Source organism: Labrus bergylta, chromosome 19, assembly GCF_963930695.1.
Source record: "Labrus bergylta chromosome 19, fLabBer1.1, whole genome shotgun sequence".
Taxonomy (NCBI): Eukaryota; Metazoa; Chordata; class Actinopteri; order Labriformes; family Labridae; genus Labrus; species Labrus bergylta.
Genome location: NC_089213.1, coordinates 14,010,786 through 14,032,705, shown reverse-complemented (window position 1 = coordinate 14,032,705; position 21,920 = coordinate 14,010,786). Strand labels below are relative to the sequence as shown.

Below are 21,920 nucleotides of genomic sequence, written 5' to 3'. Positions count from 1 at the left end.
CAGTGACGGCTGGAGGAGATCATTACACATCATTACACCTGATGGGATGAGCTGGCAGTGCTTTGGAGGTGATAAATACTGAGAAAGCAGCAAACAAGACAAACATTACCTCTCCTTGCCTCTCTTTCTCCCCCTTTTTTTTTTCTCTCATTTTAACCTTACATGCCCCCATCCTCTATTCCCAGTCCCTCATCGTGTAATATCACACTTCCGTGGCCCAGAATACAAGGCATCATGGGAAATGATGTGTAGGTGTGAACTCGGGATAATTGCAATGATAACTTGAATGTATGGCTCACACAACTGCATATATTGACAAGAAGAAAAGATTGGGGTACAAAAGGTGATGTACATTAAAAGAAATAATAAATATAAAGAAAGAAAGCCTCCTTTAACATGACACCTCAACTCCCCAATCCTGCCCTGCGCCTTGTCAAACCTGATAATCCTGACACGTGCAAAGGCAACATGATAAGATGCTGCACCTCATACGAACAGAGGAAATAGGACATAGTGAGACACACAGAGCACTAATCCTCTGCAAAACAGCAGGACATAACGATTGTGCAGAGCTGGAAGACACGGCCACATGCTGCCAACACCATTTTGCAGTGAGCAATTTGACTGGCTGATGGTAGAGGATGTGACAGAATGTACAGAGGCGATGAAGACTTGACTGGAAGGGAGCGGGAAGGGAAGAAATATTGACAGAGTGGAGAAAATAATGAGTTAATGACTGAGCAAGCGAGATGGGAAACGAGAATGCATGAGGAGAGATGCTGATGGACAGGAAAAGAGAGAGAGAGAGAGAGAGGAGAAGGCGGGTGTAGACAAAGAGTGACAGAGAAGGAGCGAGCAGAGAGGAGGAAATGCAGACGGGCATGTTTCTATGGGCGCTCAGGAAAGATTTGGGGTGAGGGAATCTTGCATCATCGCAGCAAGCCAATGAAAAGGCTTGGTTAAAATGTTCAAAGGGAGTGTCCTAGCAACAGCGGAGTAAATACCACAGGATCTACCACTCCATCATAGACCCCCCCAAAGAAATACTAATACACAAACACACACTAATTGGCATAATTGTTTAGAGCTAGCACATGTTAGCAGGTGCAGTACACCTTGCTCTTTATTCAAATGGATTTTTATTTTCATATTTTGACTGATGACTGTACACTGCACAGTAAGACCTGTATATTCCTCACTGTATGTAGGCATGACAGTCATTAATTTTGACAAGTGTCAAGTGTATATTTTCTGTATTTAAAGTAACTTGAAAGAGATGTAAAAAAAATGATATGTATACTCTAACATGTTAATACACATATAACAAGTTGTTTTTATATACATATGAGTATACACCTATATTTGCATTTATCAACAATGGGTCTAAATATGGATGACTTCACTGTGTATAGATTTGTGTATGCGTTTACTTGCATATATATGTGTGCATATATACAGTGCAAATATGTATGAATGTGGAAACGGATCAAATGAATAAAACATATCTGCATTAAGTGTGTGATTTATATTGTAACAACAAAAGATACTGACACTGTAACATGACCTCTTTTAATCCAAATGATCTCTTATTACATTACCTTATTACCTTGTTTGTGTGTGTTTGTCATAAAAGTCAACATGGCAGTAAATCATCATTTAATCTACTCTCACGGATTAGAACCAGAGTCAGAAGATTACAGAGGGATATACAGCAACTAGATCTTTCAATTAAACACCTCTGCTGTCTGTGTCGACCTCCTCACCCGTCTTCCATAAACATAAACGCTCGATCACACACAGCACTCCATCAAGCTTTCTCTTTTTTACCTTCATATTTATCCATCACTCTCTCATTCCGTTTCTTCCCTGCCCACACAAAGACCTGCAGAGTCACATGATAGGTAGCTTCACCCTTTCTGCTCTCCCTCTCCGTCAAAAGAAACACATCTACACCCATCCCTACACCAGATTTTTTTTCTCCCACATTTGCAGGAATGAAACACTCATTTAAAGCCTTAGCCCTCATTCATTCATCCCTCCATTCAGTTTTTCCCTCCTTCCCTCCTCCCTGTTTTTTTTTTTTTTTTCCACTCGAGTCGCATGCACCCACCCCTTCTGATCAGCTTCAGTGCAATCTGGGGCTTTTGTTTTTAGCAGGTTGTTCGCAGCGATGTCTTAGCAAGAGCACACACACCTCATACACCTTCCTCTCTGGGTGAACTGTGGACCCTCTCCTTGTGATGCTAATAATTCATGATTAAATGCTCGTATGACAATTGAGCCGAAAAGAGGAGGCGGAACCTGTGACATGCAATTTAGCCACATTGTTCACACACTCCAGTGCATCATGTGATATACGATGCATGTGCTGTGATAGTTCTAGGTCACATATGTCCTGTGACCGAACCATCATCCATCACTAAAAAATGTACACACGCCATGACATAAAATAGCATAATAGACTCTATATTCTCTGGATCGTTCCTGCAAAGACACAGAGGAGGAAAAGATCTCTGCTAAGGTGTGTGTATGTAAGTGTGTGTGTGTGTGTGTGTGTGTGTGTGTGTGTGTGAGACTGTGTGACTGTGTCAGTGACCGTGCTGCTCTGGCTAAGCACTGCAGTGAAAGAGGACAAGCCCCAGTTGACCAGCCCCATGGGGGTTTAATGTAGTCAGGGCCAAATTCATTGCTCCCTCCCTGCCCCCGGGATCCTGACCCAGGGTTTTCCTGCATATCCAGTCCAGCCAACCACTAGCACCCACTAGCACCCACTGGCATCATCCTTCAGCCAAATAATCCACTTAAAACAAGCACTAGTGGACCACTGTCTTAAATCCGGGGTATAACCCACATCCATCCTCCAGCCTCAGCTTCCTCCTCCAGCTCGCAGCCTCTTCTTTAGGTGCAGGGTGGGACTGTAACAAGGCCCCCTCCCACCACCACTAAGCGGATGTAGCAATGCTGAGAGATATGAGGAAAAGCAAGAAATAATGAAGAGGCTCAGCTTACCGGCTGGGCGTGCAGGAAGCGAGGATGATGCCTCTGACTCTTCTCTTCTCTTCCTTCTTTCTGAATCGTGGTGAAACACAGACGGATGCAGGGAACAAAAGAGATGGAGGGGGAAAAAAAGAGACACAGAATAGACACAAGGAGCTGGTGGCTAGCGAAAGGATGGAGTGAAACGAAAGACGACAGAGGCTGCTTAAAATAAAAGAGAGTCCTTGTGCTGCTTTTTCTCTGTCTTCCTTGGAGAGACTCCTTTATCCTTGTGAGCCAGAGGGCTGTGGATTCACCTAAACACTGAGCGCACGCACTGCCTCACGCCACGCAGCCCTCCCTCTCTCTCTCTCTCTCTCACTCTCTCACTCTCTCTCTCTCTCTCTCTCACTGCACTAAAGACAGCAGCTGTCGGTCTATGAGAAGTAGAACGCTGCCCCCCCCCCTTCCTCTCCCCTTCTTCTCCTACCATGCTTGCTCACAAAGACCCCCACCACACACACACACACAATCACATCCAGCATGTCCTCACAACACCCCTCCCCCTTTGACTAACATCTCCCACTAGCCTTCTGGCAACGAGAGGTGGGGGCTCTATACTGTGTGTGAGTGTGTGTGTGGTGCAGAGTTGTATTGTGTTTGACATTGTTTCAGTGAAAGAGTGACTTTTTCTGTCCACACAGTGTGAAAGTGAATCATGGTGAGTAAGGATGTGCAGCAGTGTATTTTTACACACTGTGTGGGTGACTGCCGAGCATCACTTTTGCAAGTGTATTGCAGAGGGGAAGGAAACTCGTATTATTTGTGATTATAGGCAGTATGAGTGTGTGTATGTTTGTGTTTACTCTAAGACCTAACAGAAAGGAGCATTATTCCATTTCTAACTGTTTGAGTGTGTGTGTGTGTGTGTGTGTGTGTGCATGGGTGTGTGTGTGTGTGTGTGTGCATGGGTGTGTGTGTGCGTGTGCGTGCGTGTCCTTGTCATTCAGATAGAATTTGGTATTGTTAAAACTACCGGTAGAACTCTTACTGCAGGGTCGCAGCAACGAGAGGGCATGGTTAAATGAGCCATGGCTAAATTGTCACTGTGTGTACATTTCAGTGTGTGTGTGTGTGTGTGTGTGTGTGTGTGTGTGTGTGTGTGTGTGTGTGTGTGTGTGTGTGTGTGTGTGTGTGTGTGTGTGTGTGTGTGTGTGTGTGTGTGTGTGTGTGTGTGTGTGTGTGTGTGGTAGTGGGGACAGAATGTCTATTGTGTGGTGATCTTGTACCCAGACCAGTGCTTATAGAAGCCCACCCGGGGGGAACTGGAACATCGTGAAAGAGCTACAAAACAAACTCGGCCCTGCACTTCTCCACCACAGTTTGTATGGCTGCCAAATTTAGTGCAGAATCAGGTTAGGAAGACCTGCTGCCCTTTGATAATCAGGTTACATGAGATTATTTGAGGACAGTGTTCAATATATGAAGCATTCCCATTTTGGCAATCACTAATTTTTCAACAGGTTGTTTGTTTGGTAAAAAAAAATCATGAAGACACTTTAAAAACATTTAAAAATGCAAATAAAGTTATGTAGAATAAACATCCCCCCCTTTTGCAATTCCATAAAAAACATACAAAAAGTACATAAAAATATTGGATAAATCAAATACAAAGTTGAAATCAGACAGAGTGCAGGGGGACAGGCTAAGGAAATGTTGTATTGTCTTCTAAAACAAGAAAACAAAGTTCTAACAAAGCATGTACAGAGATATAATTGTTGCTAAACTTTTTTTTGTCATTGTGTAAACAGATCCATTAATGAATACACAGATCTGGGAATTTGCAGATCTGTTTACACATTCATGAATCTATTTTCACATTGAGCAGACCTATGGTGGTTACAGTTTCACCCTTAATGCTCTCCCCACATGTTCTGTTTTTAATATCATATACATTGTTGTTGTCTAAAACATGTTCATTTCAAATAATTACATTCATCCGTAACAGGACTAAAATGTGGTGTTGATAATCAGAAAGAAATCCACAACATACAGGCTGAATGCTGGGGGTTTTAAGCCTAAATTAAAATCTGAGGAAGAGTTTAATGTCACGAAGGGTTGGAAAAACAAGGAGGTGGACCCAGGTGCAGAATAAACTAATAAAACTATTTATTTAAACAAAAAGGCAAAAACTGAAACTTTCTATCAAAATGTCCAAACTGAGAGAATCCGAAAGTTGACAAGCACTGAGAAACACTGACACTCCAGCATACGACAAACAACAATGGCAACTTACAACATACAATCAACTGACACAGGAGGGAAGAAACACAGAGACTAAATAGACATAGGGGTAATCAAACACAGGAGAGACTAATGACACAGGTGAAGACAATCAGGGCAATCAAGACTGGAGGGAAACACACAGAGGAAGGAATGAACACAAGACAAGAAACACTGAAGACAACTACAAAACTAAATCATGAAACACTGAAGACACAAAGAACTGAAGAATGAAACAAAACACACTAGAACATAAAGAAACACTAGGATATGAAGTTACAAAAATAACACATGAAACACTAACCGAGAAAACACACAAGGGAAACAACACCATCAGGGAAGAATGAGAACTAAAAACAACAAGAACACCTAAACTCTGAAAATAAGAAACCATATCATGACAGCTTAAGGTCTAATGATAAATACAAGACTTCCCGTTCTTGCGGCCGTGTTTGAGAAGTGGATCTTCTGACCGCTACTTTCACATCACCAGACATTTTCCAACGTTGCTTAACACATTTCAAATCGGCAGCTTGTCGTCACATGCAAACGTTAAGTGTAGTTTTATTTTCACCTGTACTTCCCTTTGGTAATAAATTATTCACTCTGCAGATATGATCTCTTACAGCATCGCGTGTCACAAAAGAAGGCAGAATGAATTAATCACTGCCCGTGTTGTAGGGAGAAAAAAAACATATGGGCACAATATGTTTAAGCCATTCCATACATACATTTTTTAAAGCATTGTGTTCTCCAGGCATACATTTAAAGACAGTCTTGAGTAGACTCTGTGTACCAGAATGCACCTGTGTAAGGTGTAGTCCATCACAGAGGTAGAGATTGAGGTGGTGCTGCATTGGGACTGGGACAAGTGTCTCTCTGCACAAAGAAGTCTGATGAGAAAAAGAAAAGAAACAAATTGAATCTGTTTAGGGTTATGTTTGAGTAATGCATATACAAGATGGATTTGATTTGGTCTGTTGGTCTGATCAGTTTGCAACCATCTGTTGCATGAAAAGGTACTACTGATGCTGAAATTTGAAGCCTTGGCAGCACACTAATGGTAGCATCTGTTGGTTTTGGTGAACAGCGCTTAAAACCTGAAGGCTTCCGCTGTCTGCAGGGCATTTCACACACAACCCCTGTTACCTCAATGACTTAAAGTCCTGTCCCATCAATCCTATCTCTTCAGTCATTTTCGTTTCTTCTTTTGAAAATCAGTCCAGCATAGACTGAAACCATTTATTCAGTCATTAGCTCACAACCAGGAAGGCTTTCCTACACTCAAATACTCCAGTTTCACAGTTATAGCAAGCTTCATATCTCCTAATGACTCAAATGTGCACATCCATCACTGGACCAGACGTTTTCTTTGAGAAGATGGTGAGTTTTTTGAGTTATCTGAGAATAACGTTCCACTTCGTCGGCCTTGAATTAAATCCTCCTGACAAACTGAACTCCAGCCAACGGTTAAATTGTTTACATCTCACTACACCAAGAAATTCACACCGCAGTGCCTTTTTCTTTATGTGTGTTTGTGAGTGTGAGTGTGTGAGTGTGTGTGTGTGTGTGTGTGTGTGTGTGTGTGTGTGTGTGTGTGTGTGCATGTGTGTGCGTGTGCTTGTGTGTGTGTGTGTGTGTAGTGTACCATAGCAGATAATCTAGACCTCACATAAGACACATGGGCATCACCTGATCTCGTTGCATTGTTCTGAAAGACGGCGGCTCTGCACTGAAGGAGTGAATAAATAACTGGTATCCAAGGATACTGATGGAGGATGGTGAGTAAGTCAATTTGCATAAGCTTCTAGGAAAAGTTGGCCTCCAGTATAACACACTGTATACACTCCCTCATTACATAAATATGAATTAATAATTGCTAAGGCGGTCATTAACTTGGATAATTGCACAGAGGTCTCTGCTTCATGCTCTTTATCTGGTAAATCTGGTGGTCCTTATTCTTTTTAAACAACATGTCAGCTGTGAAATTGAAAGTGTTCTAGTTTTATTGTCTGTATTGATTTTAAGGCAAAAGGAGGACAAGCTCTTATTTTGAGACCCACTTTGCATGAATGTGTGCAGGAGAGGTATGGAGGTCTTTTTAAGCTGAAATATTAATACCTGAACATTATTGCCAACCAGCATAAGGTGGAGCACCCTGGATTATTTATACAGTGTCTATTATTTTTTAGGTCAGTTGTCCCATCCGGCTAGCCAATGCATGAATCGCAGAGACTGCCTGTGGTCTTTGAGCCTGTCCTCAGATGAGTCTTTATGAAGGCGTGCTTTATGAATTATGAGAAGAAGTAAAGTGCACCAGTGCCATTAGGTGGAAACACAGTGAGAGAGCAAGTTGGGGTGAGAAAATCAAAGATGAGGACACTTATTTTCGGAGCGCTTTAGACGGAAATGTATTGAAAGCCGAAGGAAGGACGTAAGGTCTTGAGTACGAAGAGTTTACTCTACAAGGCCTTGATGGGACAAAGTGTGATAAATGCATTATATAGAATCATTTTAAGTCTGTGAAGGGATTCATCCAACATGCCTAAATGCTATTTACATTATCCACCAAAAGCAAATGATCATACAGGGAAAAGACTGAATATTGAGACTGAATGAAAATGTAGAATTGCTGATCATTTTTATTGTTCCATTAAAAAAGTTACGAGATGTTGTTTTCTTCTTCTGTCAAAAATGCATGATGATATACACTTGTTAAGAGGTACCAAAATTCAAGATATTCAAAAGAAATCACAGAGTTTAACACATGACGCTTACCCCATTAAAGGAAATGCCGATGATTTCTCACTTACAAGTCTTTTTAGAAGGTGTTAGGAGTATGTCTGCATATGAAAAGTTATGGGCCCTTATGGCTCCAGTGGGAGTCTCCTGATGTGTTATAGTTTTGGGCTGAAGGTATGAGAGAAGTGAGCTTACAAGACAGGCGTATACCTATTATACACTGTAGTCCTTTAGTAGTCCAGAGGGAACTGCAAATAGTCTGGTCAATAGCGTCAAGGGATGTCACTTGAGTCAGATTTTTAGTGGGGGCTGAAGACAACAATTTTGTAGGCTTATTAAACAATCATGGGAGTTGAGTTTGCAATGGTCCAGCAGCTCGAGACTCAAAAGCTGCTATTAGCTCAGTCTCTTACAGAACTGTATGAGTTTGAGTGGCAAGTTGTGACAGGGAAAACAATGCACGAAAAGACTTCCACTGGTTCGGCAGAACAATTTTGATTCTTTTAGAAAAACTGTCACATCACTCTCAAATCGTCAAGAGTGCATCAATCACTAAATCTGTGCTGAACCTTTTTAGACATAATCATGGGGAACATGGCAATTGTTATTATTTCTAACCTAGCCAAAGGGCGTGTTTATGCTCCCATCAAAAGAAAGAACATCTGAGGCCCTGGACCAGTCACGTTGCAGCACAGACGTCCGTACTGAAGCCCACACTCTCCCTCCATGACTCTCACCAGCTAAATGCTACACTTCTATATTGATGAGCATGTGGGCAGCCGGTGAGCTGGCATCATACAGACACACTCACAGCACCAGAAGTGAGAAAATCAGAGCTTTAAAATCAGAGTTTCTAGAATAAATATTTTCAGTGTGGCTGGACTTTGGCTTTGATGGTACCTATTTCTTGGAGGAGCTCTGTCTCTTAGTAACAACACCTCACACATGCATTTCACATTCACATATACATCCACCTGTCTCTTCCACCATCCTCTCTCCAGTCTCCAGCCTCTCCTCCCTCACCCCTCCTCTTCCTCCCCTGTGCTTATTTCTGTCTTCTTATTGGAGTCATTGACAGAAGTGTGGTCGCTCCACACTATCTCTCCCCACCCATCCATCCACCTCCCATCTTGCCCTCTTGTTACAGTGGCTGTGGTAACCCCCCCCCCCCCGCCCCTGCAACACCCCCGCCAAGCTCATGCGGTTAGTACAGTCTGCCTGTGCTCTCTCCTTATAAGGGCAAAACACATTGACAGAGGCAGAGAGAGGGGGCTGTACCAGCACAGGCAGGCAGGTAGGGGGACAATGTGGCTCTCTGACAGGAGGAGCAGGATGATGTAGAGGCAGAAGAGCAGAGATTAGGAAATGTGAACATTGAGGAGGAGGGATGAAGATGGTCAGGGAGAGAAGGTGATGAAGGGGCAGAGTCAACTGATGCTTTGGGGATTTTGAAAAGGAACAGCAATATGTTTGAATGTTGGAGCACATATTTTTTTGGAAGTTTTTGTCAATCATTTATTTAGGCCTTGCTTGATTTTCTACCTGAGTTTAATTTCATTAGAGGGTGTAGAGTTAGAATAAAATATAGACAATAAAACGACTCAGTCTGCTGAACATTTATCAGATTAGGCTGATATTCAATATTAGACCATGAGGAACAAATCTTTCTAAACCTTTAAATAATCTTTTCCATCTGCATGATACTTCATTCTACAAGCACTCTAAGTAGCTTGGCTAATACGGACCAGGCTTTCATAAAATGAGCAATACTAGGGATTAATACAGCAGATATATCCCAAACCTCATTATTAGAATCATTACATTAAAAACTCATTGTGAATCTCTGGCTTCAATTGCATTGAGCATTGTTGCAATTCCCTAATTACTTGCAATAGATCTCACAAACAAGAGATTATATTGTATCCCCAAAGATCATGTCAGGCATTCATCATTTTTAATCTGAGTAAGATATTGGCTTGTTGGTTGAGGATCGTGGTCAGTATTCCATCTATATCAAAGCTAATGAGCATCTATGGCATCGATTTTTAGAAACATTATTAGAATGTTTTAATCATCTTCATGACGATCACAGCGACCATACGGCTGCATCATACTCACATACATTTTTCTCAGCTTGCTTCTATGGACTGTGATCACTCGTCCTGTTACAATCAATCCAAGCTAAGCACTGCTTCAGTCCCCGTCAATAAAGATTGATCAGTTATACAAACTGTAGTAAAAATAAAACTCAGTATTTATTGAAATCAAAATGGAACAAAAGCCTCGTCAATATGCAATTTGTAATAAAAGGTGAATACTGGCTTCAAACATTATGGTGGTGCAGGAGTTTAGTATTGTACTTACATCAATATGGGAGACTTGGACAACATACAGTTCAACAACTCACTGTTGAAGTATTTCCAACATTAAATCACCAGTGATGACGGACTGAGTACTCACTGAGTTAAACAATCATATTATGTAAAATTTATAGTTTAATACAAGAGGAGAGCTTGTCTGAGCTGAGAAAAGAGATTTGACAAAATGTAATCAGAATCCGAATCAGAAATACTTCATTAATCCCAGGGGGAAATTTGGTTGTTACCATTGCTCTTAAACACAATACAGCAGTAGGAAATATAGAAACAATTTAAGAATGTAAAAATAAAATGGAATAGATATAAGAAAATAAGCAATAAAATAAGCAATAAGTAGCAAGTATGACTACTATTTTAAGACATGAAAAGGTGCCCTTTTCTCTGATTTACAAGGCCATATAATATTTTCTCCTTACCACATCGTTGGACTCATGATATTGTGTTGTTTTTATGAATTTTTTTTTTTTTTTTTGTAAAGGGTTACAATTGGAACGGCAAACCCAGTAATAACATCAGTTTTATTCCATGCCTTCTTCTTCATTGTCATAACCTTGTGGCAACATTCACCATAAAAGGCAACTTTGAAAACTTTTCATCTGAGATTTAATTCTGTTATGCAAGTATAAGAAGTAGGTTACTGTAGCAACTCAACTCAACTCAATTCAACTTAGTTTATAAAGAGCCCGTCACACATAAAAACATGAAGCCCAAACAGAGAGAAACAGAAATTGAAAGCAATAGATAAAATTATTAAATACTGTGACAAGAACGATGGTAGTAGAATAATAATGAAATAATAAAAACATCTGTTAGCCTTGAACTGAGATAATGCGAGAGAAACAGGTCTGATGAACTCTCTTCTCCTTAAAAAAAAAAATCCACAATCGTTGTTTTTATTGAAATCCTGAACTCCAACTTTATTTGGACTCAGGTGACATTACTTGAGGCAATTTGTCAGACTGTGTTGTATTACATTTGGCTGTGAAATATTTTTGAACATGTCTCACTTTGCAGCTATATTCCCCAGGACATTTAAACAGACTAGTGTGTATTACACTCTAGTCTGCTAGTTTGAGTGCAGAGCATGCTGGCCTGTGTGTGTTTGTGTGTGTGTGTGTGTGGGTGTGTGTGTGTGTGTGTGTGTGTGTGTGTGTGTGTGTGTGTGTGTGTGTGTGTGTGTGTGTGTGTGTGTGTTCAGCTGGAGTGTATCTCAGCCTCACACCTCCTGTGTAGCAGCAGGCCTGATGGTCTGTGGTGAGGACTGGCCAGGTGCTAATTGTGCTGAAAGTTTCTGAATGGAGGCTGCTGTCATGAATGAGGCTAATGATTATAGAGCGATGGGCCTCATGTGATCCATGTGTGTTTGTTCAGAGATTGTATGATACATCAGCATCAGACTGCATTAAAACACTCCTCCTCTCTGTTCACTGTTATGTCCCAGTTAAGTTAAAATAGACCCCTTATTTTGTCGCAGATGGAGGGATGACACCCCTTTAGGAATGATGTGGGAAGAAAGATGTAAATCCGTTTAGTCACAGGTCCTAAAGTGTACTCCACAGAGCAGACGCAGCGGGGGAAAGAAGGGAATTAAACCCACATAACACCCGACTGCTAAGTGTGGCAGAGAGGAGGTCGTTTAACGAGGTATAGGGTTTGTGTTTGTTAGTTTCTGCATTATATCAGTATGAAACATCTGCTCTAGTTAATCTTCACCAATCTGTAGGCCATACTTACTCTGAGTAACTCCCCCAAAGGGACAAAACTCAAACCCACCCAGAAGCCAACTCAACTGAATAGATCTGAGAAGAAAATAGATCAGATGAATAAATATGATCATGATTCAGAGTTTGGAGATAAGCCTTTTTCTCCCCATCTCTCTCACCAGAATATATAACAGGGAACTATCTCCTCCTATCGCTCCATCATGACTCTGGATTGACATTCCCTTTGAAGGAATTAAAAAAATGAAAAAGTGTTGAGGGAGAGAGGAGTCTTATAGCTCTCCCTGGTGTGTCGGTTATGTAAAGAGGCGGTGATATAACCAATGAGGAGCGATGGAGTTTATAGGACAAGAAAAATTGAAGGACGTGCAAGAACAAGGTCAATCTGGTTAGGTGCATGTGAACAAGGAAGGCCCTTTCTGTCACAGTGGTAGTATAGTTATATGGTGAAATAATACATGATATACTTTTTGATTTCACAAATCCCAGAAAAGCAGAATATTTGTCACCAAAAATGTATTTTACATTAATAAATGACCCAAACTCTGTAAAAACAGTTTAAGATCATAGACATTAACTTGGTTTTTCCATCCATCCATTATCTATACCGCTTTTTGTGTTAGGTATCACGAGGGGCTGAAGTCGTTCCCAGCTGTCATTGGGCAAGAACACCCTGGTCGCCAGCCAATCACAGGGCTGACATGTAGAGACAGACAAGCAGCGTTCACACCTACTGCCAATTTAGCCGTAACATAACTAATGAGCATGTCTTTGGACTTTGGGAGGAAGCGGGAGTCCCTGGAGAGAACCCATGCATGCACGTGGAGAACATTCAACCCCGCACAGAAAGGCTCCTGTCTGACAACCAGGAACCTTCTCGCTGTGAGGAAACAGCGTTAACCACTGTACCACTGTGCAGCTAACTGGGTTGGTGTTTTATTAAAATGCAGTGTCTGTAAAATATGTCATACTAGTACACAAACTGAAGTACATGAAAAGAAGATTAAGGAATTGACGACATTAGGTTTTGAAAGTTTGTCTGAAGAACGCACAGCAGCCTCAAGTTTGGCTCATATGGTCTTTTAGTGGCAAAAATGAACATCAATGGCTGAAGTTCACTAGCATACATCCTGACCAGCAACAAAACATGTTGACATTTTGTTCATAGCATTTTGCATGGTTTCATTTAAACACTCGAGAGGGAAAAACACACTTGCACCTTCTCATACCAAGAATGCAACACTCTCATTTGAGGACAACCACAGAGACTGTCCTCTTCCTGTAATAGGTCATAGATATTTTTTAACTGTATTAGAATTTTAAGAGAACTATGAGAAGAAGACAAATATAAAGGTTACCTCTGTTTGCGCCCTCTCATTGTAAAGATGCTTTTGCATTTTAGGGCCCAAAAGGAAATTAAATAATATATTTGTAAATGCTGCTTAAAATGTTGGTGATTACAATCCAGAATCAATCCAGAATGCTTTGTTTTTACCATTAACATTCCAAACTACAAAATAAAGATTTCATTAGGAGCTGACTTTCAAAAGCCATTTGTCTAAAATGAGATGAGAAGCACTGTGGAAGGACCTACCAGGGCTACAGTAACTGGGTAAAGTGAATGGGTTAACACATTATTTTTGTATGTCTATGCGTCTGCATTGATGCCAAGAGGGAAAGCTGCAGGGATGGGGGTGGGGTGTCCCAGAAATTGGCAATTGCCTCTCGCCCTGCCCCCACGTTGGGCACCCACATGGACAGTGGCAGACTAGTGGAGGAGATGGAAGGAAAGCCAAAGAAAGAAAGTGGAGGGATGCCAGCACGTCTTCCCCCGTGGCACACAGATGATCCGCGCGGCCTGCAGGCTGCACCCTCTTTGTGAAAATCTATTTAAACACTATCAGCTGAAAACAGATCCTGGATTACACAAGCAAGAGGGGTAAGTATGCATATTCACCCATATAGTCCATAGGAAAAACAAGTCCATCTCCTCCTTTCTCTCTTCATACACAGACACTCACTGCTCTGTGCATCCCGCCATTTCTCCATATGTGTCTAGACTGGAGTTTCCCAGTAACCCTCAGTCGTCCAGACCTCGGCTTTCCCCCTAGAGGCGAAGCTGATTAACAGTAATCGGGAACAACAATGCATGATAATGTGAATTATAATGGGACAGTGGATGCAGCCTTTGGCCCCCACGCTCCATATGAGGGCTATGGCACAGTTCTAGTGTACATGGGCCCTGCAGGGAAAAGCCAGACAAAAGCATGCCAGACTCTGGGCTAATGTAAATGGGAAGGACATGGGAGGCCTGGAGGGGGTTCTATAAGTCTTCAACATGGTCCATACACATAAAGATGAGGAAATTAGTTCATTTTGTACTGTACATATAGTCTTCATTGCCAGTGTACACACATTAGATCACTGAGGTCATCATGAAGCTTGGTTTTCATATTATTGCTCAAAGAATTAATGGCACTCAACCTAAAAATACAATCTTTTCTGGTTTCTGAGTTGATATTTTAGAGATTATATGGTCTTGCTTAATAGCAGCCAAGTGTGGTCAGAGTGTTTCATTTTTGCAACAACCAAAGCAGTTGTTGGCCTCCTCTCGTTTCCCTCGTGTCCTTTCAGCAGCCAGCTGTTGTTTAGCCATCCCCGTCTTCTCCTCCATCTTTTCTCCTGCCAGCGCTGTGTGGCAGATATGAGCTAAGTAAGGGGGGGCGGGGTGAGCATTGTGGGGGCATTTTTAAAACCAGAAATATAAGTTCAGGGAATGTGTAGACGGACAGAACACACAATCTTAGTGTGGAGGTCTCATCCCAAGTGACTTCTAACTTGTATTTCTCAGTAGGGGTGAGGAGGTCAGGCTATTTACTCTGGAGAGAATCTTTTCTCTGACTTTGGTCCAAAATCAAACACACGAAACGAAAGAGGGACGCCAAATTTGTCCCCCTTCACCTCATCTTTCACTCAACAAATTGGACTTTGTGTTTGGTTTCTTGTTATAAGGAGCTGTTAGAGACTGAGCTGACAGCAAACTGATATTAATGAGGCTCATCTACTCATAACCTCTCACTGCCTACAACTCCTTCAGCCACTATATCCTCCCTCCTCTTTTCTGTATGTTCATGTATTTCTCTTCTTCTATTAATATGTCATTGATACATAACTTCTGTCAGGTGGAGGCTTATGTTGAATGCGGTGTGGAAACTAAAGACTCATCTGTAGAAAGAAGGCTGTTTTACAGAGGATTTGTGGCGTGTAAAGATGAGGACAAGGGAAGCCTCGTGACTTGGCAACACATGGTTGTTGGTTGAGGGTATTAATAGTTTCTAAAGGAGGATTACAATTCAGAGATTAAATAAATAATATCAATTCTACTAAAGGTCTTGTATTTATGAGAAAAACAACAGTTGGATTGCTTTGAAATGTCTAAAACTGTACAAATAAAATGGTTTCTTGGGAATGATATTGTGTACTCCTCAAATGTGATCTTCAACGGAGCCTAAATGACAACAAACATCTATGTCAAGAGAAAAAATCTCTGCGCTTGTGTCCACTGTTCATCCCAGACATGTCACACGACTCACACCCAAGCCAAGACTCGTGTGAATTTCTCCCCTCTGTCAGGCACTGGAGGGCACCGTACGCCAAAACAAGCACACCCAAAAAACACATTTCTTCCCAGAGGACATCACACTCATAAACAGCTAAATCATCCATGTTAGTGTCTCTATCAATTACTTTTGTTTATAAGTGCACATCAAGTGTTTGTTTACTCGGTTTTGAAGACAACTTTTCCTAAGTCTAAAGAGAGCTTGGGAACAATTCAAGTTCAGCTGGTTTTGTCTGTTTGTGGATTGAGTCTGGATGCTGCAAAAGCTGTACATACCGTACAACCTCCTCCTTATTTGATTCAGACACTATTTATTCAAATGATCTTTGTAATGATCATCTTTTTACTATATAAAGTAATCAACCATTACACAAAAACACCACCTATCAGATCTTTTTAATTAGTTTACTGTTTGTTTCCATGGTTTTATCAAACCTCTTTATGTTACCATTCTTATCCTAAAGCATCTCAGTGGATCCAATCACAGCTGACAGAGGGCTGATTTGAATAAGAATGAGTATTTGATTAATTAATCATTTTTGATCTACAATGTTACATGATTGTGGTAGTAGTTAACCTTGTGGGCTAAACAAAATAAATACTAAACCAAATTCATCCATTGTAAATAACTATTCAGAATGTTGAGTATTAATCGAGCAGACTGACAAATGCGAACATCTCTGGCTCCACCTGGTGGACGATTTAAGTAAATGTACTGTGTAAAGACAAAAACATTGTCAACTATTCAGTGGCCACACCAAATAAAGTTAAAAAAAAACACTTTTTTTAATCCTCCTTTAAATATTTTTACCCTTTTTCATAAAAAGTAATATATTTTTTTTTTGCTGTGAAGACTTCATTAACTTTATTTACATGATGTAGGCTCACATTCATGATAATTATTTACAATGAGTATTGTAGATGAGTGTGACTATGTTTAGGTTTAACAAGCTGTGAAGTTGCAGCTTTTTTTCAACCCATCATTAAAGTCAGTGACTTTTGTTAACAATTCAGCAGAGACATTTTCCAATACAGACAAGTAAAATACAAATCTTTAAAGTGGACATGTGATGAAAATTACACATTTACAGTGTTTTTGAACACATATTTGGGCAACCTGAGTGTTTACCGACACACAAAATGTGAAATGAATCCATCATGTCCTTTGTTTGATGTCTGCATAAGTCTTACAACACAGAGAAAAGTGCTCAGTTTAAAATTTGCTCTACTTGTGATGTCACAAGCTGGATTCTGGTAAAACAAAATATCCCCTCCCCTCCCCTCCCCTGATACCTCCATCCAAGGACTCCACCCTCAGATTAGAACAAAACTTTTGAGCACGTCTACTATTTATATTCCCGCTACAAAGGAGTGATGTCTGCTGGGAAAACTCAGGGGGGGGCTCATTCCATTTAAAGAGACACACACACCAAAACTGAGCGTTCTGAGAGAGCTGGTTTATACAGTGTCACAAACCTCCTCTGGTGCTTGATTCATGTTATATTTTGACCAAAGTACAGCACAGATGTTTAATTTAGACCACAGGGGACTGTTTGAAAAGGTAGAAAAGGTGTATATGTCCTCTTTAAATAAAAATAAACATAAAAAAACAGGTTTCAGCTGCTTACTTTTGTTTGTATTTATTTATTATCCAATATGGTTTCTTTTTTTGTTGTCGATGGCTGTGTTTAGTGTCTTTAAAAAAGTACTGGAAACATTTCTCTTTAACACCACTGCTCTGAGATTTTGTTCTTCTGCTCAGGTTTTTGAATCTGCCTGCTTTTACTTGTTTGATTTTAGATGTTGCTTCTATGCTCTTCTTCCAAATCTACGCAGTTTGAGATTTGTCTCAAATGTAAAGTGTATTATATATAATTACTATTGTCAATAAAGTCAGCACATTTTGTCCTTAATGCCATGCTCTATCAGAATCCAAACTACAAAATTTAAATTTAAAGAGAGATGACAAAAGCTGCATTCACTGTAGTGCAGTTAACATTTTAAAGTCCCTCCACTGAAATAACCAACCTCTTTTAGCCGTCTGTTTAACAGGGTATATAAAAAGTCATGCTATCCGTCTCATCTTTTACCCCCAAATTATTACTGTTTTCCTGTTATGTAAATGTTATAGTTTTGATTCTGTAGGTCCTAACGGTTGTTCCAAACCCTCAGTGTTAACACAGTACAGATTCTTATATGCATTCGTGTTTATTACAACATTTGAACAATGAGTATGAATGAGAAGATAAATTGAAATGTCAATCAATCTGCACACACAATTAAAAATGGCACAATGTAACACAATCATGACCAAAAACAGAAAAAGGGATATTGTCCTGATGCACTGGAAACTGAAAACGATCTTCCTTGACTTCTGTGACATTTAGTCTCTGTCTTGTGTCACAAAAGGATGAGGAAAACAACAACATCTGAAGGGGAAAATAATCAATATCTGTATTTGGTAGAATAATCCTTTGGAGACACCACGAGACCTCTTCCTTTTCTCGCACCTCGGTACACGGTTTCAACAATGTCAATCATCTCCTGCTTGTCCTCCATTGTCCAGTTAATTTTATTGTTGTTTCCTGTTCCCAAATCAATCATGATGTGTTTGTTCCTGGAAAAACAACAACACAAAAACAAGGTGACCTGACCGACAGGAAGGATTTACAATTGAAGCATGAGGCCATCATAGAGCAAACAAGTTCATTTAAAATCACAATCATTAACATCATCAACTAAGTAATGACATACCTGAAAAAGAACATGACTGTGCAGGGGTCGTACAACTCGTACATCTTATTGAAGTCAGGTACTTCTGTGATATCCACCAAGTAGATGACTGCAAAGTTTTTGACCTGTTGAGAAGTGCGTAGGTAGATCATCAGTTCAGTCAACCATGCTGGTATCATTTTGAACAGTAAAGCTTTCATCGAAACATGGAGAGGTCCGTTTCTCTTTTAAAAGTAACTGCTGGTCCGTTCACGATGCATTAAACACACACGGTTCTTCACATGACACTTAAAAGGGTTATGTGGTGAGTTAAATGTAAAAAATTAACTGTTGCTAAACACGCCATTAACTAATATGAGTGTTTAAACAAGTAACAAAAAATAAAGTAACATAAATGCAGCTCATCATAGCTTCACATAGGACATCTTCAATAATGTCTGAAAAATGGCAGACTGAAGATAAGACCCCTAACAATGGTGCCTAAAAAAGTGGGTATACTCTTAATTTTTTCTCCATTTTTTTGTTTTTAAGTGGGCCTGTCTAGCAGAGGATAAACAGCCTCTGTTATAAACAGTGACATGTTAGACTACTCCTACATATATGTGTGTACTAGTCAATTAGAGAGTCATCCCTTCACCGTCAGGGGAAATAAATTGCAGAATACTACTAACGGTAATATTGTCAACTAATCAATGGTATTAATCAGAGGAGATTTAGAAGTGGGTATACCCTATGGAGACTGCAAAATAAGTGGGTGGGTCGCGAGTTGCCCTCCAAAAATAAATGCAAACTGGAAATGACTTGAACTATTTGACCTATTATTGTAATATTTCATACAGAAATGTTGTTCAATTAGTTTAAGGCTGCTGTATTTTTTTTTTATTGTTGTTCTAATGTCAGTGTTTAGGATAGGCCCATTAGTGCGTGCTGCTGTGTGCACCGTTATACTTTAACCACTTCGAGGGACAGAAGGGGTCCCCGGTCTCTCGCATCGTTATTTTGGGGGTCGCGGGGTGAAATGTTTGGGAACCCCCTGCTCTACACCACTGGCCCATAAACAAACCATACGGAAATCATGGTCCTAAAAATCAGCAAAAGAAACAAAAACTGCTTCGAGCTGAACACAGTGATGAAATGTTGACCTCCCTTTTGAAGACTGCAGTGGAAAAAAACAAAACAATGTATAAATAATCTACAATGAAGTTTCTATACTGCAGATGTTGAGGACCTGTGGCTATGGTACTTGTCGCAGCAGCTGTGGGCTGTAGCAGAACTCTGCCCTTTGCTGAATGACAACGTGGACCAAAACAATCACAAGGGGAAAAAAAATAATAATTGTGAAGTAATATTAATATTAAGGAAAGCTTTTAAAACACAAGCTGCCTTGACTACTGCAGTCTTAGATGACCATATTATCTATCTTCTTCCATCCTGACTGAAATGCAGAATAAATGAGAGGAGTTACTTTCAAGGTGAACACATTTAGAAATAATAGTAAAACACATTAATCAAGACTAAATGTTTGAGTCTGAACTAAGAGTAAACACCTTGGTTCAGGCTCAATTGCTGTTCCCATAGAACTCAATGTTAGACACAGTGCTCTCTTTATGTTTTCTGTAAGCATCACTCACAGCTGATCAGCTTTTACTCATGTTGTGGCAGAAGCTAATGATGCTAACGTCACAACACAACAAAGTTTAAAAAAAAAAAAAGGCTGGATCAGACATCACTCTCACCTTCTCGGCGATGCTGTAGAGAACCTCGTCCATTTTCATACATGTCGGGTCCCAGTCGTGACCGAAGCGGATCACCAGGACTCGGTCCTCCTCGGACAGGATGGCTTGATCGACCTGCCAGCCATTGTGAAGATGTGGTAGCATGTACGACATCTTGCTTTCTTCTTTGTGTCGCTTCCCGAGCTGAAAAATAAGTAAAGTTACGTTACAAACATATTAAACCAAAGAGAGATATCAAAGGTTACTCATACGAATACCCCTTACCTTAAATACAAAAAGACAACTTTCAGCTATGCAAAGTAAAACAGAACCTTCACGACACTGGTACGTTCTAATTCTTCTTCTGTTGTTGTTTTATTGGTTGTAACCAGATAGAGTGCGCATTACCGCCAACTACTGGACTGGAGTGTGGAGCAGGATAGGCAGCCCCCCCCCAAAAAAAAGGATAAGCACCTAAATTATGCCTGTTATTTATGTGTGTGTGTGTGTGTGTGTGTGTGTGTGTGTGTGTGTGTGTGTGTGTGTGTGTGTGTGTGTGTGTGTGTGTGTGTGTGTGTTTTAATTTTTTTTGTATTAATTTCCTCTTTTACAAGATCCAGTTCCCAGATTATGCTTCTGTGCTTTACGTTCTTCTTCTTCTTTCTGTTTTCTGGCGGATTGCAAATCCCAATTTAAAGGTGAATAGCGCCACCTACTGCTGTACCGGAGTATATAGAACGGGTTCTAGTTTTACAAGATAAATATTCACTTATATTTTAAAAAAATATATAATAAAATAAAGTAAATAGGTGAATAACAAAAAAATCCATGCAACTTTTGTAAGCTATGTCTATATATTGTGTCCAAATATATAGCCTACATATAGGCTACTGTACATATTCACATTATCTCCAACTAATCAGTCCTTACTAAGTATAGTTATGGGTTCTTTCCTAATTTCCCCAATTTTATCCCCATTTCTTTTCAGAATCCCCCCTATGTTCCAGTTTGTCCTGCGTCTCTCACCTTTTATTTTAATATTTTTCTGTCTGTTTTGTATTTGGCACAATGCATTATAATGTGTTGTATGTATAATCTTTGTTACAGTATTCACATATTTCTGAGTTTACTTTTCTCATTAAACAGAGTGTGTTTTTTAATCCAGTATGGTCAAATCTTAGTCTAGATATAACTATGTCCTCTCTTCTACTTCCTTTAAGTCTTTCGTCTGTGGTATGATCTGCCATTGCTGTCCTTGTTCCATTTTTTTCTGTCAGATATTTAAGTTTTAATAATTGCTTTATTAGAATGTTACATTGTGGGATACACAACTTCATGTAACAGTATGGGTGTGGGTGCAAAGTTTTAAAGTCACGTATTAACAATAGAAACAAGCATATGATCATGTGTATTATACTTGTTCATGTATTTTAATCATTTTCAACCTCAAAATGTAATCAAATATGAGACATTTAAGTTTCTGGACACTAGAAATATGTTATAACCTGGAGGCCTGACCAAAAACCTAAATAATTTAATATTGATTTTGTTGGTTTGTGTGTTTGTATTTAGTTTTGCATTAAACAAGTAGTGGGCATTTCACTTTCTATGTTTCTGTTCTTGTATGTTGTATTATGCCCTTATAAAGCACTTAACACATATGTTTGAATGTATTTGTATTGACCTATTTGACGACTTCATGAATTCACAGTAAGCAAGCCAAAAAAAATCCTGTGGTACATTGAAAGTACTC

The 21,920-nt window shown here is 40.0% G+C and overlaps 2 protein-coding genes across 3 annotated transcripts in view; both read right to left on the bottom strand.

Annotated features, from left to right (window-relative positions):
- fam49al (family with sequence similarity 49 member A, like) overlaps window positions 1-3,359 on the bottom strand; it is a 31,935-nt gene extending 28,576 nt beyond the window's left edge. The window contains exon 1 of one of the 2 annotated variants that reach the window (XM_065948534.1): window positions 3,010-3,359. The gene's annotated coding sequence lies outside the window, so the exon portion shown is untranslated. The remainder of the gene's footprint in view (window positions 1-3,009) is intronic. The other variant, XM_020643139.3, reaches the window with a different exon arrangement.
- A 14,549-nt stretch (window positions 3,360-17,908) lies between these two features.
- Window positions 17,909-20,610, bottom strand: txnl4a (thioredoxin-like 4A). The gene is made up of 4 exons (XM_020643166.3): window positions 20,453-20,610; window positions 20,189-20,371; window positions 18,474-18,577; window positions 17,909-18,336 (listed from the first exon to the last, which is right to left on the bottom strand). Exons 2-4 carry the CDS (start codon window positions 20,339-20,341, stop codon window positions 18,165-18,167), a joined length of 429 nt encoding a protein of 142 aa, XP_020498822.1. The 5' UTR covers window positions 20,342-20,371; window positions 20,453-20,610; the 3' UTR covers window positions 17,909-18,164.
- Between the last annotated feature and the right edge of the window lie 1,310 nt (window positions 20,611-21,920).